The 17,983-nt window shown below is 47.8% G+C and overlaps 1 protein-coding gene across 1 annotated transcript in view; it reads right to left on the minus strand.

Annotated features, from left to right (window-relative positions):
* Positions 1-17,983, minus strand: part of znf608 (zinc finger protein 608) — a 39,419-nt gene that overhangs the window by 3,079 nt on the left and 18,357 nt on the right. The window contains 6 exon segments of the mRNA XM_056419635.1: positions 132-267; positions 908-1,056; positions 1,230-1,671; positions 2,501-4,937; positions 7,739-7,826; positions 8,556-8,826. Of these exon segments, the coding sequence (XP_056275610.1) occupies positions 132-267; positions 908-1,056; positions 1,230-1,671; positions 2,501-4,937; positions 7,739-7,826; positions 8,556-8,826 (3,523 nt within the window).

Consider the following 17,983-nt stretch of genomic DNA (forward strand, 5'->3'; position numbering starts at 1 on the left):
ACTGTTTGGTCCGCGTTTTTGTCGTTCCTGTCTGGTCTGTGATTTTTGGAATTAAATATTAGTTTGTGCAGTAATGTCGGCATTTGGTTCCTGCTTTTTGAGTCGTGACGTGAGTGAGTGTGTGTGTGTACCTTGGTAGATGTCGTACTGTCCTGCCATCAGGTTGTAGCTCATGCCCATGTGTGTGTGCAGGTGTTGGGCAAACGACGCGTGGTTCCTCTCGCGCTCCGCCTCTCTCTCTCCCTCGGGGGAACCCTTCTCCCCGGGCTGCTCACACACAAACACACACAACTTTTACTAACCCTTTTCCTCAGTATTTATAGACGAGTGTAACAGGTTCATAATGTGTATTTATGGACTATAACCGTTCAAAATGTGTATTTATGGAATATAACCGGTTCATAATGTGTATTTATGGACTATAACCAGTTCAAAATGTGTATGTATGGACTATAACAGGTTCATAATGTGTATTTATGGACTATAACCGGTTCATAATATGTATTTATGGACTAACCGGTTCAAAATGTGTATTTATGGACTATAACAGGTTCATAATGTGTATTTATGGACTATAACAGATTCATAATGTGTATTTATGGATTATAACAGGATCATAATGTGTATTTATGGATTATAACAGGATCATAATATGTATTTATGGACTATAACCAGTTCAACATGTGTATTTATGGACTATAACCGGTTCAAAATGTGTATGGACTATAACCATTTCATAATGTGTATTTGTGGACTATAACCGGTTCAAAATGTGTATTTATGGACTATAACCGGTTCAAAATGTGTATTTATGGACTATAACTGGTTCATAATGTGTATTTATGGACTATAACTGGTTCATAATGTGTATTTATGGTCTAGAATCTCTAGATGGATCAGGTCTCACAGCGGGGGATTTCCCATGGTGCTGCTGCTGCTGCATCTCCAGGGACGAGGACGGGTCGCCGCTCTGGAGCCCGCCTCCTCCTCTGGGGGGTGGAGTCACCTCGGACTCCTCGCGGCCCGCCGTCTTACCGTACAGAGGGTAGTGGAAACCTGGAGACACACACACACACCGACTTTAAACAATCATCGAAAACACAAGAGACGTACATTTAGCTTTTCGTTACTATATTTAAAGGTACAGTGCAAATATTTTTTAGGACAGATTATTGAACTCAAGATATACCTTTATGTTGAAGTAGTCCTTTCAAAGTAAAACATGTCACCTGGGTAGTTGTGTACCAGGGTTGGGGACACCCCTCTGTAGGAGCCCCCGCCGCCCTCGCACATCGCCAGGTAGGGCGGGTAGGAGGAGTGCTGGTACTGGATGTAGGGCTGCTGGGGGGTCATGGGAGGAGACATCGCGGCCCGGGCGTTCTGGGACTCTTCGGCCAGAACTCCCATCGGATCCTGGTCTTCATCCTCCAGCCCGCCCAGTCGGTCTGGATCCTCCAAGTCGATGGCCGGCGGGAGATCGTGTACCCTGGCTTTTTTATCATCTCCGCCCACACCACCTCCTGCGGAGGTCATCTTGGCCCCGGCAGGCTCCACGGTCGCTCCCCACTCTCTGCCCATGTCGGCTTCCCCCTCCTCGGCCTCCTCCCCATGCTGTAGCTCAGAGTATTTGCTGTGAGCGAGGCAGTGAGTCCAGGCCGGGCCGTCGGAGGGCTAGAGCGATGGGGGTGACAAGTGTTGGTGCTAGTTGCAGAGTGTTTCCCCTATAATGCTAACAGTGGTGGGTGGGAGTCGGTTCAACTCTCCGGTCCGCGTCTTTGTCCCAAGTTTTGGTTTTACATGGCCAGTTGGGGGGTGGGGGGCGTTAAGGCTATTTTATGGCTTTCATTGGCACATTTTCCGTTTAACAAAAGGTGGAGAATTTCTCTCTGTGCCGGGACCACCGCTGCTGAACGACTATAGAGGAAACACTGTGAGGACACGACCAGAGACAGAGCACCTATCACTGGCCCCGGGTGGGATGCTGATGAGGGATGACGGCGTTTTGACAATGGCGGGCGGCCATTCGGGGGGTTTAGGTGAGGAGTGTGGCATTCAGAACAGAGACACAGGATCAACGGCTGAATTTAGGCCAAGCTGAAAACCCCCCAGACGACTTTCATTCAATTCACCACTTGGCTGGACTTAGTGGATGAATGCATTGTGAGATGACGTGGAGTAAATGAACCGGGACAAGCTCAAGCAGCAAACACTGATGTATCAGGTTTTGTCATTGTTTTCTACGTACAGCTTCCCCCATGGATTCTAAAACATGAAAAACATATATATCTGCATCCATCAAATCAAACCACACAATTTTGATATCAGCCAAAAGGACCAAAGCGACATGTCAAAGCACGGCTACAGCAACACAGGAGCCATGCCCTCTTTGTCTTAGCACCTGATTGGTTTAGCTGTTTCTAATCTGTATGTGACACAACAGCAGTCGCCAAAGCACACCAACAACACCATCTGCGGGTTAGAGATAGAGGGAGAAACTTACACTGGAATAGGAAACATTTGAGTCCAGATCTGTTTGACTGTTTGGGTTGTGGAGTGACGAAGAAGAGGAAGAGGAAGGCGACTTGATGTCATCGCAGTCTTTCATCGACACCTGGTGCTGGTCTACCAGGTGCGCTGCCTTCGCGCCTAGACTCTGTCCCCTCTCACTCATCTCCACGTAGGACAGGATGGGTTGAGGACAGCAACCTTTGGCGCCGTCTGGACTTTTACCCAGCAGGGGTCCACCGGCCAAACCCCCGACCACGTGTTTATCATCCTCGCCGTCTCTCAACCCCAGAGCCCTCTCGCCCCTCTGCTTGCCACCGTGCATCTGGTCACAGCACTTGGAGGCCAGTAGCATTTTCTGGTCCATGTACAGGCCTCTGGAGTACTGGCCGTAGTACAGCGACTGGGCCAAGGCGGTCTGGGTCTGGCTCATAGCCAGCTGGAGCTGAGACTGAGGCGGGCTGTCGCCTTTCTTTGAGTCCGAGAAGTCGTGGGAGGAGCTTTTGACGTCCTCTTTCACTTCCTCCTTCCTGTCTTTCCCTTTGCCGTCGAGGCTGGAGCTTTTGTGGAAAGTGACGCCGCTGCTGTTCTGCCTGTCGGACTGCATGTACCCCTGCAGGTAGTAGGGCTCGTACCCGTGGTAGTATGGGGATTGGGGGTCCTTCGATGGCGGGGCAGGTGCAGTGGGCGGGGTTTTACCAGGGTTACCGTGGTTGCAGTTGGAGCTCGTCTCCGAAGAGGCGGACTTGGATCGGATTCCATCCGAGTGGCATTCGGAGGATCCCCCGTCGTCCCCGGCATCCGAGATGTCGGAGTAGGCGGGGCTGTTGTTCTTACTGTCCGTCGCCAGACAACCGCCACCAGGGTCGAGCCTCGACGAGCCGCCGATGGAGGGACTGGGGGCGTTGTCGGTGAAGGTGTAGACCTTGTCCGCCTCGGCTCGGATGCTGGCCATACGGCTCTCCTGGCTCTCCGTGAACCCGTTCGTCACATCCTGCTTACTAAGGTGCTCCTTCAGAAGGCTTCCGGAAATTTCCTTGACACCCATTTTGGAACCACCACAACCATCTTCCATTTTGACTCCACTGCTGTCACCATTGGGCGTCCTGGTTTGCGCGTCTTTGTTGTGTTTGTCCTTCAGCCTCCGTTTCTCTTTCTTCCTGGTCTCTTTGCTGCAGGGGACCATGGTCGCTTTGACGATGCTCGGCTCCACGACGATGCTCAGCTTTGGTTTAAGGGGTTTCAGAGGAAGGATTTTACTGGGGAGGCCCACTGCTGCCATTGGGGAGTTCTGCTGTGAGGTGGCAGTATCGGTCGTGCCGGTCGGATACGGTGTGTTGGGTATGGCGATCAGCTTTGGGGGAGCAGGGGCCGGAGCGATGGGCCGGTTGGTCCGTGACTTGGACAGCTTCTCTATCTTCCCGTTGGCCTTCTTGCTCTTGTCGCACCCGCCTCCCTTTTTGTCTATGAAGCCTTCGGCTTCCAGCTTGGGCATCTCGACCATGGAGTTCCGGTCTGGTACCATGCAGTTCTCCAGAACCACGGTCATGTTGGAGATGATGGGCAGATTGCTGAGGTCGTCGAGCAGCCCGTCTTTTAGCAGTGAGGTTCTTCTGGTCTTGGGGTTGACTAAGGGGCTGTGGTCAGTGCTGAGGAGTAGTCGCCTGTTCTTAGGAGATCCCACCGTGGTCACCTTATACAGAGGAGCGGGTCTCTTCGAGGAGCTGTTGGTGTTGGTGCTGTTTATCTCTGAGAGGTCATATGTCATGTTGCTGATGGCGTCCTCGCAGTCTGATAGTCGATCCTCGCCCTCCCCATCCTTCAAGGGCTCCAGGTCTGGCTTTCTCTGCTCCTCGGCCTCCAGGTGTGCGTGCGTCTGGTGGTAGCGCAGGCCGTTTATGTGCTTGTAGCGTTTAGTGCAGTTGGGGTGGGGGCAGTCGATGAGGATGGGCGGGGGAGGAGGTGAGGAGGCGCAACCTCCTCCGGGGTCCATAAACGAGGGGTCAGACTTGCCCTGTGGCGTGGTCGGGGCGCTGCGGGATTTGGCTCGGATCCTCTTGCCGTTCCCGTTTTTGTCGTCGGAGGAGACCAAGCTGAGGTCCAGGTCGGCCGGCGGTTTGTTCTTCCGCTTTCCAGATGAGAGGGAGGAGGTGCTGTTGGCGGGTTTCACCTCCTCCTCCACTGTGAAGAAAGAAGGAGGTGCTCGGCAGTTGCTGTTGAGGAGGTTCAGGCTTCCCCTGCGTCCCTTGCTGTGGATGGGAGCAGCGGTTCCAGCCATGCCTGCTCCGCGGCTCCTGTGCTGCGACAGACCTCGGACTTTAGCTGCAGGCGGCGACTCGACGCAGGTCCTCTCGGCCATGGCCATGCGCATCCGCTTGCCCCGGCCACGCCAACCGGGCAACTCGGGGTCGCTGGAGGGAGACTCGCAAAACCTGGACACAAGAAGAGGAAAACAAATACTTACTGACAGCATGAGACACAAAGTAACTTATATGGTAACTGTCCGGTGCAGCGCCCCACCAACCAGTCAGCTAATTATTATTAAACCGAAAATGAGCAAATGCATTCTTACTTATGCGTAATGAATTTATTCTAGTCTGTATCCTTTCCACAGTAATTCAACTCCAGCTCCCCCTGATCCCGCCTCCATCTAACACCCTCTAATCCAGTGGCGCCACACTCATCTTCACCGAGGGCCACATCAGCATCATGGCCGCCTCTTAAAGGGCCGGTGTAACTGAAGCGCTGGATAAACTACTCCCGAACATTTTGTTAAATATCTCTCTTTACATTTGATTATTCTTCATTCAAATGTAGAGATATTGTAAACAAGGACATTTCTCTTATATACACAAATCCATTTAATTTGAAAACTCCAAAATAAAAGCACAGGATATAAAGGCGATCATGGGCCGCATAAAATGACGTGGTGGGCCGCATTCGGCCCGCGGGCTTTGTGTTTGACACCTGTGCTCTAATCTCTAGTAAAGAGTAAGGACCAATAAACCACTTCATTCATGGAGTAATCAATCAAGACATCACACACAGGAGGCTCTTTCTATTTCTATATCAATAACTAGAGATTATCTTTCGAAAAATCTAACTAATGTCACAGAAGATATACAGACATGGGAAGATTAAAACATATTTTAACCACTCTATTACACTCTTTTAAATAAATGAAATAAGGCCAATGTGATAGTTGTAGTTCCCACTTCCTCCTGTAGTAAGCAGTGTCCTCCAGCAGATGGTGGCAACGTAACAAAGAAGGTGTGAACGTCACACCATAAACTCTTCTCACATTGTATCCATGTTTTCATCCATATGCATCGCACATTTAAACAGACAATGGGACCGACTCCATTAAAGAGACGATTCTCCAGGAATATGACATGTTGGTTTCATGGATTCATGTGAGCAAGGTCAATCAGATTATTTTAAGCGATGAAGATCTTATCTACTCTTTCTACATTTCAAGACAAAGTGGATGAAAACCCACCTGTTGTATCATATCACATGTTAATGTATCTTATTGTATCAAATGTTATTGTTTCAAATTGTATCATGTTATCATATTTTATTTTATCACATTGTGTTACTTCGTATTGTATCATGTCATATTGTATCACTATGTATCATATCATATTGTATTGTATCATATTGTATTATAATATATGATATTATATTGTATCACTATGTAGTGTTTAATATTGTATCATATTATATTGTATAATATTGTTCATAATATCTCATATAGTATCACTATGTATTGTATCATATCATATTGTATCATATTGAATAATATCATATTGTATCATATCATATTTTATCATCTTGTATTGTATAACCATGTATTGTCACACTGTATCATTTCATGTCATATTGTATCATATTGTATATTATCATATTGAATAGTATCATATTATATCATATTCTATCATATTGAATAATATCATATTGTATCATATCATATTCTATCATATAATATTGTGTCATATTGTATTGTATAACCGTGTATTGTCGCACTGTATCATTTCATGTCATATTGTATCATATCAACTTTATGAAATCGTTTCTATCCTGATTGTCAAACTGAGGAAACATAAAGTACGATACGAAGGTAGAAATTGATTTCCTCCCTTTGATAACCTGTACGATCATCTGGCTGCATATGGACTCATCCTGTATTCATATGCTGTCTCTTTGAAGTCCTCTGAATCTGTTTACATCTTCACATTGTTATTCATATCAATACGCTGCCTGTGAGATTGATTTATGTATCTACAGAGTGAGGCTCTACTAGCCGGACCCTGTACCTATTGTATGGTGCATTAATTATGACACCACGTGGTGATCTTGGGGAGACTCTCATGGCCGTTAATTATCTTTCATTACCGGACTCTATTTTAAATGATGATATCTCATATTTCTTATGATGTTATCATTTTTTTTTTGTCCCTGAATGTCACCGGAGCTTCCGGAACATTCCACGGTCGTCTTTGAGGATTTGTTTTGGTCTTTTCAAGGTTATGAACAAGGTCATGAATCTATGTCATGCTTCAATGATATCAACAAGTCATCTGGTACTCTATAGATCTCAGTGTAGTCCTGGTCCTCTCTAGACCTCAGTGTAGTCCTGGTCCTCTATAGACCTCAGTGTAGTCCTGGTCCTCTATAGACCTCAGTGTAGTCCTGGTCCTCTATAGACCTCAGTGTAGTCCTGGTCCTCTATAGACCTCAGTGTAGTCCTGGTCCTCTATAGACCTCAGTGTAGTCCTGGTCCTCTATAGACCTCAGTGTAGTCCTGGTCCTCTATAGACCTCAGTGTAGTCCTGGTCCTCTATATACCTCAGTGTAGTCCTGGTCCTCTATAGACCTCAGTGTAGTCCTGGTCCTCTATAGACCTCAGTGTAGTCCTGGTCCTCTATAGACCTCAGTGTAGTCCTAGTCCTCTATATACCTCAGTGTAGTCCTGGTCCTCTATAGATTTCAGTTTAGTCCTGGTCCTCTATATACCTCAGTTTAGTCCTGGTCCTCTATAGACCTCAGTGTAGTCCTGGTCCTCTCTAAACCTCAGTGTAGTCCTGGACCTCTATATACCTCAGTGTAGTCCTAGTCCTCTATAGATCTCAGTCTAGTCCTGGACCTTTACATACCTCAGTGTAGTCCTAGTCCTCTATAGACCTCAGTCTATTATATATTAGATATTAGATATATCGGGTGCAGATCTCACCTTGGGGGGGCCCAGTCGTGCTTGGTGCAGTCCAGCAGAGTCCCCACATAGGTCCTCTTCCTCCACGTCACGTTGACCACCAGCACGCCTGAGGAGACAGGAGGGTTTAGTACTGGGTCCACTGGGACCAGGACCAGGTTACTGGGTCCACTGGGACCAGGACCAGGGTACAGTACTGAATCCACTGTGACTAGGACTAGGTTACAGTACTGGGTCCACTGGGATCGGCTCAAAGCAAACACAACAACCACAACGATCACAACAAACACAACAAACAGAACACAGGTATCGTGGTTCTGCTACGATGACACATGAAGAAGCTTTAGTTAAAAAATGAAGTTAATTGTCACGCGTTGTTCCCCTAAAGAGATATATACAGTATGTACATTATATGTATAAAGTCATATATACATAAATAAATGAACTGATTAACTAGCGTGTGTGTAAATGTTAAAACTCATATCTTGTTGGCCCTGCTCATTAAGATGGGCAAGTTAAGGTGGACTGACTTTTAAGGTGGACTGACCTTTAAGGTGGACTGACGTTTAAGGAGGACCAGTTGTTGTCCTTTAAAAGACGAGCTTTTTTAGTTTAAATGTGTAACTGGTTTAGCTACCCAGCATGCAACAGTCGTGTGAGTGTTGGGCAACACCTCATAACCCTGAACCACCATCTGGAAGCTAAACCACCTGTCCTTCAAGTCCTTCAAGTCCTTCAAGTCCTTCAAGTCCTTCAAGTCCTTCAAGTCCTCCAAGTTATTCTAGTCATTCAAGTCCTTCAAGTCTGTTTAGTCCTTCAAGTCCCTACCAGTTCTTACCCTCCTCGGTCTCGTGCCACACGATGCCCTCCAGGTTGACGCTGGTCCCGGGCTGGCAGGGCCCCAGGCAGGCCGAGTCCCCCTCCAGGGCCCCTGAGGCGGACCCGTCCTGGGTGTTGGTCCCCACGGACCTGGTCCTCACCACCAGCTGCTTGGAGGTGGAGGTGTGCAGGGCCGGAGGGGAGAAGGAAAGGGCAGAGGGCAGAGAGGACCCAGGGGCCCCGGGGTGGCCCAGAGCAGGGGGGTCTGGCACCGTGAACATGGGGTCCACCTGGAGGGGAAGAAAACAACCTTATTTAATTATCAGTTCATTAAGTGTTCAGGTTCATTGATTATCTCATGAAGAGGGAAAGATGTGAAATGATTGAAATAAAAATACACAACAAAAGATTCAATTATAAAGAGGAAGCAGAGTTAGTAATGTGTGATGGAGAGATGTAAATTCATCCACAAGGAGAGAGAGAGAAGAGGAGATAGGTGCTCAGTGTATCAAAAACATCCATAAGTTGAGAGAATAGAAGATAGGTGCTCAGTGTATCCTAAAATGTCCATAAGGAAAGAGCGAAAAGAAGATAGGAGCTCAGTGAATCCTAAAACATCCATAAGAAAAAGTGTGAAAAGGAGATAGGTGCTCAGTGCATCTAAACGTCCCCCAGCAGCCTATAAGCCTATAGCAGCATCTCAAGGGGCTGGACCAGGTGAACCTGATTCAGCCCTCACTATAAGCTGTCAAAGAGGAAAGTCTTCAGTCTACTCTACATGAGATAGATAGATAGATATATACTTTATTAATCCCCAAGGGGAAATTTGTCGAGTCAGTAGCAGCAACACACAAGAATAAAAAAAAAAAACAAAAAATAAGAAGAGGCTAGGTGATCTACAAGAGGTGTGAACTTGTGTAGAGCCCTCAGTGCGTGCAGGAATGTTCTCCTGTCCTCTCCTCTCCTGGTGGCGCGGAGCGTGAGAGAGACTGCCTGGTGTCCCTGTAGGAGGTGGTGAGGGTGTGGTAGTGGGTGGTTATGATGGGCTTTTTCCAAACACTCTTCCCACTCACGCCAGCACCCACCACACCCAGCAGGCAGTGCTCCGCCTGGCAGAGCCTCCAGTGTCACCCGGTCTGGCGCAGCAGGTTAGCACTGCCCGTCCGCTGGCATCATGGCAGCAGGCACAGGCGGCACTCTCCACTGGCGAACGCACACTGGCCAGCGAAGCTTTGCAAGTTCTAGCCTGCTGTTGCAGTCAGAATCATATTATCGATGTTGGCTCTAACCCTTCTGCTGCAGGCCTTCCCGCCTACAGCCTTGTACTAACCACTGCCTCCGCCCACTCCCTCCTCCACCATGTTCAGGGTTACCCTCGGACACCGAAGTCCACCACCACCTCTGGTTCACCCCCCTCTCTGCCCATCCGGTGGTCTTCATCTCGCCCACCCCACAAGTCACTCTGCACACCCCTGTACCTGCTCTCCCGTCATCGCCCCATTTTCCAAGTCACTACTAGGGCTCCACTGACTTGCTCCACTCATCCTACTACCCGTTATCACTGGTCATCAATGTACAGGGCAGAGCGGTGGAAGTCGAACAGTACAGTGGGTGGCAGGGGAACAGACGTAGAGACAGCCTGTGGGCCGGGACCATCTGACCACTGCCCGCTCAAGACAGCGGCAGGCTCTCTGCCCTGGTGGTCTGGCGTTGAGTGCAACAGTGAGCCAGTCAGCGAGACACGCTGGCCATGCCCACACCCGCACACCTGGCTGCTCACAGAGCAGTGGCTGCCCATGATGGTTAAATTCACTGAAAGTCAAAGAGAGGACTCTCACAGCACACCGTTCCATCCAGGGAAGCACTGAGCTTGCGGTCTCCAGATGATGGGGACCCCACTCCCACATGAGGCTGGTAAGCAAATTGCAGAGGGTCCACATGCATTTCTTTACCACAGGGAGGATATCACCAGCTTCCACAGCACTGCACCTTCATCCTTTGGGAGGCTGGGGTCGAAGAGGCCGTGCAGGGGATGGTGCTGGGTGGCGCACAGGAGCACGGTTGGAGCCACTGCACAGCACCAGACCTCCCTCAGGCGGAGGTCCTTAGGGCCCCTCAGGCTGCCAGAGGACTGGCCAGCTCTCGGACAGTGGGGTTGGCAGGGTCTTGCAGGTTCTTACAGGCTCGGTGGAGAGGCAGTGTGACTGGGCTGCAGTCTGGAGGAGGTGGGCAGTCAGCAGAGAGAGAGGAGAGGGGAGAGGAGGCGGGCAGGCTAGGGCTCGTGGATGTGCCAGCTGAGTTCGGGAGGGGGGGAGGAGGGAGATGTGTGTTGTGGAGGTCCCAGGGGGAGTGCTATGGGGGTGTCCTACCTGAACACTTTGTAAGCCCCAGTCTAGTTTGAGCCCAACTCTGCTCCCTCCACCTTTCTCCCCAGTTTTCTGCCTTTGCCAGACCACACCTCCTTCTCAGCTCATCCCTCTCCCCAGACCTGAAAGCAGCTTTTCAGAGCTTTCCTTTCCCTGAGCTTCACTGATCTCCCTAGCCGCCAGCGCCTCAGCTTCTGTCTTCAGTAGTGGCGTTTTCTCTTTTTATGTCTGTGTCTGCTTTTGTTCACTCCTCTTCAGGTTGGCGCTTTTCATCGCTTGTTTTTCTTTGCCTTTTTTCTTTTTTTTTTTATTTGCTTTTTTTCTCATGCTTTTTTTGTTTTCTTTCCTTTTCATTCACTTTTGTCTTCGCTTTTTTTAGAGGGCTGCCTACCATTGCGATGTTGATCGCGCTTTTAGGCCTGTTGTCCTGAAGACGACCTGCATCAGGCAGACAATCGGCGGAAGGCAGCGCGACGCGTGGATCAGAACATCTCAACTTGCCCGCGCGGCACCGCGGATCCCGCTTTTGAGTGAGAGACGGGAACCCTGGAGAACAGTCGGACAAGACGATCTTCTGAGCGAGCAGTAAAGACTCGAGGAGCAGGTCGCGAGCACGAGGCTTAAACCTGGATGGTGAAAAGCGGCATGGCGCCTCTCACAGAGAACGAGAGTGCCCGGCTTCTGAACTGGAGGGGCTTCAGAGAGGCGATACTCGGATCCTTCAGAGCGGGGCGGATCCGACTTCAGAATGAACGGGCTGACCGCGCGCCCGGCGATGTGACCGATCGGCTGCGAGACGAACTACGGCGAGACTGTGTCTGCCTCCAGGACTGAAGGTGGAAGCTGGTTCCATAAAAGAGGAGCTTGATAACTGAATGCTCTGGCTGTAGTGGAAAAAAAAGTCATTTTAATATCACTTCCTGTCTGATTATCTGAATGTTGCATCTGATGGAGGACATTTTCCCCCAAATGTCACCGCATTAATTATTACATCCGGAGTCTGACTTCCTGGTCATGAGTGACAACTGATCAATTATCTGGTGATGTGGTTTCTGTAGATGGCATTGCTCTGGCATCCAACACCACTGTAAAGAATCTCTGTTATCTTTTATCGGGACTTGTCCTTTAACTAAATGCTGGACTACTTGTGGTCCATAGAGTCCTAAAAGGTTGGATGGGAGACAGAGCCTTCAGTTATCAATAGGGATGGGTATCGTTTGGGTTTTTTCCGAAACCGGTGCTAAACCGTTACTTTTAAAACGATACCGGTGCCTAAACGATGCCTGAACCGATATTTTTTTTTTTAAACGCACAATGAGGACATTAAAAACCTCTTTGGTCATATTCCCTGTAAAAGCCGTTATCATGGAGCACTGACAAACAACGGATATCAGACTGTTAACATACACAATATATGTTCTCCATTATATGATATATATTAGTGCTGTGAAAAATAACGCGTTAACTCAGTTAATTAAATTACAGGTTTAACTAGTTTGCTTTTTTAACGCATTTAACGCATGCGCAGAATGAGCTTCCAATCCGTCTGTTGTTGATCGTCTCTCCAGCAGCATGTCATTCTGTCTCTACGTGTCGCGTTAACACGACTCCGATCTCCGTCTCGCGCGCCGCAGAGCTCGGATGCTGGCGTGTGCGCGCACATCGGGACGAAAAAAAGTCACTTGCACCCCCCCCCTCCTCCCCCCCTGTGAACAACTCTTCTCTCGGCTCGCGCGGCAGAGCTCCGATGCTGGCGCGCGCACTGGTGAGCAATGCAGGGCTCTGAAGTGTCACGCATTGAGCGTGAGACTCACGCATTTCGGTCTTAACTCACACACTCCCGCCACACATCGTATTTCTCACGCTGAAAAAAAACTCTCGGCTCTTTAATGTTTTAATGCAGGGGTTGGGGGGGGGGGGGGGGTGACAGGTGGAGATTTCCCCCTGTTATAATAGTAGGGGAAACACTGGAGTTGATAAGCGTGTCTTCTTGTCTGATCAATACGCAACTGTGAGGTGCGCGAATGGACCGAGCGGCCAGCTGCTGATCACTCACTCAACGGATAGATTTTGGGAGCACCGAAGACCCATTTTGACCCAGGAAAAACCCTGAATGTATATATGTGATTAATCATGATTAATCCACAGAAACCTGTGATTAACCTGATTAAAAAATTTAATCGTTTCACGCGTTAATCTATGCGATTAATTTGGCCGCGATTAACGCACTAAAATATTTTAACGCAATTAACGCAACTTTGTTTACTTCCGGTGTCGTTGAAGTTGTTGCACTCCTGTGAGTGTCAAGCCGCAGCAGTCCGCCTCCTTCCTCCCGTCTGCTCCTCGATATTCACAGAGAAGCAGAGGGCGACGTGTCAGTGACGCGGGGCGGAAGGTAAAGGGGACTTTGTTGTTGTTGCTCCGCCCCGATGCGCGCGCAGACACGCCGGCATGGAGCGCTGCGGCGAGACGGAGAGCCGAGAAGAATTAACGACACGTAGAGACAGAATGACATGCTGCTGTAGAGACGACCAGCAACAGACGTTTAGTTTAATACAAGAACAAAGACGTCTTTAAGGAAAGAACCGGATGTTACTTCTGCTGTAATCTGGCGCTACAGAGAACATGACAGGGGGGCGGGGCCTCACCCTGATAGAATGGTGGGGGAAACACTGGGATGTGTCACATGCAAAAGACTTTAAAAGGTGAATTTACATTGTTTTGTAAAATCGAGAAAATGCCCCCAGCGTCCAGAGGGTTAACATGACATATGTGTCAGTTTACCAAGGCCACTGGTTCTGTTGTTCAGTGTTAAAGATGACAGGACCAATGGGGTCTCTAATACACCTTGTTTACTAATCTGATGTTTCACTGAAGAAACAATTTATCATCCACGATATTAAATACCTCGCTGGCCCTTTATAGGTAGGAGCCTCTTTGAAACACAGCTCTGTGTGAAGTTTTGGCTTTAAAAAGAATACAATTAAACAAGTGTCTAAAATACACGCTGTCTGAAGGGATTACTCGTTCATTTAGAAGATTTAGTCTTTAGAAGAAAAAAAAACTTTTAATCGCGATTAATGAATTTCAAAATGTGCGATTAATTAGTTACTTTTTTTTAATCGATTGACAGCCCTAATATATATATATTATCATGTGCAGACTTTATAGGGTTAATCCTGTCACTGTTTTGATGGACAAAGAGAACAACCAACTAGAGGTACTGAAGATGACATGTGACAAATAAAGTTTTGCTTCTGATAGCGAGAGTTACACTGAAACAAAGTGATGCCCCACGTTCTTTATTCCTCCGTAATTATATTCCTGGTAACACCGGGTATACAGCCGGGACCGCTGGACATCAACACATCTGCTTAGCAGACTGTCACGCTCGTAGCTCGTAGCTAGCGCTAGCTACGAGCTAGCTTAAACATGGTTATAATGTCTAATTTATTATTTGTTTGCCTACTTTTATGAATGCAAGACTTGCAATCAACGTTACGGTACTAATCTGAGTTAAGGCTGCTCTTTTATTCATCGGTCTCCACGTGTTCAGGGGGACCGGTGACGGTCTCCCCGTCGCGCTCAGCCTGATGCTGGTGTGCTCGGCACCGGCCTCTCGTAGTCACACACAACGCATGCCTCCGCTCTCAAAGTTAAATATGAGAGGCTGTCGTAACCTGCTGACAGGGCGGAGTCACCAGAGAAGTTCAAAACAATATTTTTTTTCAATTTCAATCGGCTCAGGCACCGAAAGGAAGCACCGAAATGTGCGTTGCGTTTTGATCCGGGTAGCACCGGTTGTATTGGAACCGGTGCCAATCGGTACCCAACCCTAGTTATCAAGCTCCTCATTTATGGAACCAGCTTCCACCTTCAGTCCTGGAGGCAGACACAGTCACCTCATGTAGAGTAGACTAAAGTATTTCCTCTTGATAGTCTTATAGTGAGGGCTGAATCAGGTTTGCCCTGGTCCAGCCCCTTGAAGAACCCGGAGATCCGTGTCCCGTACAAACAGAAACAAAGAACAACGCAGTAGGTTTTTCTTCTTGACCGATCTCGATCGCCGTCGCCATGGTAACGCGTATTGAAACACAGAGTTGCCGATGCCCCGCTCACATCTCGGCCACTTCTCACGGGGCCAATCACAACAGCTCTGGGGTCTAAAATTCTGCTGAGAAGAACCTTCTTCTGCCACTACGACTCAATGAAGATTAGGGACTTGACAGATATCTCTCTTGATGATGTTCTCCAGTGAGTTCCCAGTTATATGAAACATTAGAAAGAGTCTGTAGATGCTTGAGCTTCGGTTCAGGTTCCCAGTTGACAGAGTTCTGCTTCTTCCAAGTTATCACAAGGATCAATCGGTTCCTCACAAAGAGAGTTTCTTTAAAAAGCCATCTGCTAGTTTCCTTCTCCGGCAGAGGTCACTACAGAGGTCACTGCAGAGGTCACGGCAAAGGTCACTGCATAAATCACATATATTCTATACTAGAGGAGTCAAATTGCCCTCTAGTATAGATAACGCTCCAGCCCCCCTTTACAGAAGGCCTTTAGAGTACAAAAACTGCCATAACTGCATTTATTATTTTCCATTTCTTTCAAATTCACTTCAGTACTGATCATAACCCCCAGCTATACCTTCATGTTCAGAATTGTAATCCTTTAAATGCCATTTTGTAAGATATTGGTCGTGTCCACTGTGATGGACAGGTCAATGAGCAGCAACCGCATTGACTTTGATGCATTTTTAGACTTGCCTGAAAAAACTGCTGTGTCACCAGTATGTGTATATATCATATTATTATTTAGTTTGCTATAATTAATGTAGGTGTAGCGGCTAAAACTCCCTTTGTGTCATCGGTAGATGTTTCTTGACATTTCCATTAGTTTTACCACTCTTAAACGGAAAGAACGAGTCTACGCGTGTAATGTATTTCAACAACGGTAGAAAACAGTGAGTTCGCTCCGTTCCTTTTACTGAATTTTGGAGCACGTGAAACAAGTCCGCCCGTTGATATATCAATGCGCGAGCTCAATACGTCACAACTCACCTCTGATTATTCTAAACAATGCAAATTATAACATACAATTATGCAATCACTATAACGAACAAATCTAAATATGAATCTAAATAATATAGTATCTAAATCTGAGTCTAAATTACAATTACAATTACAATATGGAAAATGGCACTAACATTCCGGCCCTAATTGCTCATCATGGGATGACAATTACCTAACTAAACATATCCATTTCTATATTCTAAAACATTTCTAAGGCCTACAAAAATGACAACTGTAGAAGTAATAATGTCCTAAATAACAATGTCCTTTATTGTCCATGGGGTTCTTCCATCTCGAGCAGGAGACACAACTTAGTTATGGGTCTCACTATGGTGTTGGTCTTCGTTTTGACAAGGACCCGACGGACGAACCCTTTGGCGTCGGGGATTGTCTTCTCCACCTTTCCCATCAACCAGGACCCTCTTGGAGCCCTCTGGTCCACGATGAGTACAACGTCTCCCTCTTTCACATTCCTCTTCTTCTCCAGCCACTTCTGCCTTTCTTGTAGGAGGGGCAAGTATTCTCTGGACCAGCGCTTCCAGAAGATGTCGGAGATGTACTGCACTTGCCTCCATCGTCGTCTGGTGTATAGATCCTCCTTCTGAAACACACCTGGAGGGAGTGCTGGTTTTCCCTTGAGAAGGAGAAGATGATTCGGCGTTAGTGGCTCAAGGTCGTCCACGTCATCAGATGACTTGGTTAGGGGTCTGCTATTGATCACTGCTTCAACTTCACACATCATAGTTTGCAGACATTCGTCGTCGAGTGACTGTAGCTTCAGAAGGTTGGTGAGTATCTTCCGGACTGTTCTTATCTGTCGCTCCCAGACACCACCGTGGTGTGACCCAGCAGGCGGGTTGAAGATCCAAGTGACTCCTTTTTGCAGTAGAGTCTCAGAGATCTGGGACTGGTTCCATTCTTTCATCGCCCGCGGATCTCGTGTTCTGTAGCTACCAGGTTCGTTCCATTATCGGATCTCATAATCTCGACTTGTCCTCTTCTGGCTATGAAACGTCTCAATGCATTTATACATGAGTCGGTGTCGAGAGTGTGCGATTTCTATGTGGACTGCTCTGACTGTAAGGCAAGTAAACAGGACTCCATAACGTTTTACATGCAGCGTCACGCTTTGCTTGAAGGGGCCAAAATAGTCTACACCGGCGTTAGTGAATGGTGGATGGTCAAGCAATGAGCGATCAGGCGGTAGATTCGCCATCTTCTGTTCACTCACGGCAGCTTGACTCTTGCGGCATTTCACACACTTTGAAAGCACATTTCTCACCGCTGCATTTCCTTTGCATATCCAGACCCTTTGTCTCAGCCGAGCAAGGGTATGGTTTCTCCCTCCATGTCCGATTTCCTTATGAGCGTTCCTGATGACCAGGGTCGTGATGTGGTGATCCTTGGCCAGGATAGTTGGATGCTTTGTGTGTTCTGGCAAGGCCGCCTGGTGCAATCTTCCACCAACCCGGAGAACCCCATCTTGAAGGAAGGGATCCAGCTTCACGATAGAACTGCTTCTCCTGATCTTTTCACCTTTCTGCAGAGCGTGAAGCTCCTCATGAAAGGTTTGACTTTGGTGGAACTGAATGATCGCAGTTTCTGACCTTCTGACATCCTTGACAGTCAAATGGGTTCCTTTCAGGGTAGATTTCCATTTCTGCATGTGGTTTTCAACTGTCTTAATTCTTGCGTCTTGGCTTTCTGAAGACTGGGCTTGAGACCCAAACTTCTTCCTTGTTTCGCACAGACTTTGAAGCAGTTCCTTCAGCCTCAACATCCAGGCAACAGCCTTCTTCAGGCTGTGCCAGTCGGAGTAATGATGAATCAGCTTGAAGAGAGGGTCTGTGCTTGAATCTACAGTCTTGATGATGTTCACGCTGATCATACGCTTCACTTCAGCGTCTTCTTCACTTATCACTCTTGAGAACTCTGATAGGACAGGCCAGTGAGACTCACTCTTGTTTAGGAAGTCGGGACCTTCAATCCAGCTCTGACACTTCATGAAGTGCTCT

The sequence above is a fragment of the Pseudoliparis swirei genome, chromosome 7 (genome assembly GCF_029220125.1).
Source record: "Pseudoliparis swirei isolate HS2019 ecotype Mariana Trench chromosome 7, NWPU_hadal_v1, whole genome shotgun sequence".
Taxonomy (NCBI): Eukaryota; Metazoa; Chordata; class Actinopteri; order Perciformes; family Liparidae; genus Pseudoliparis; species Pseudoliparis swirei.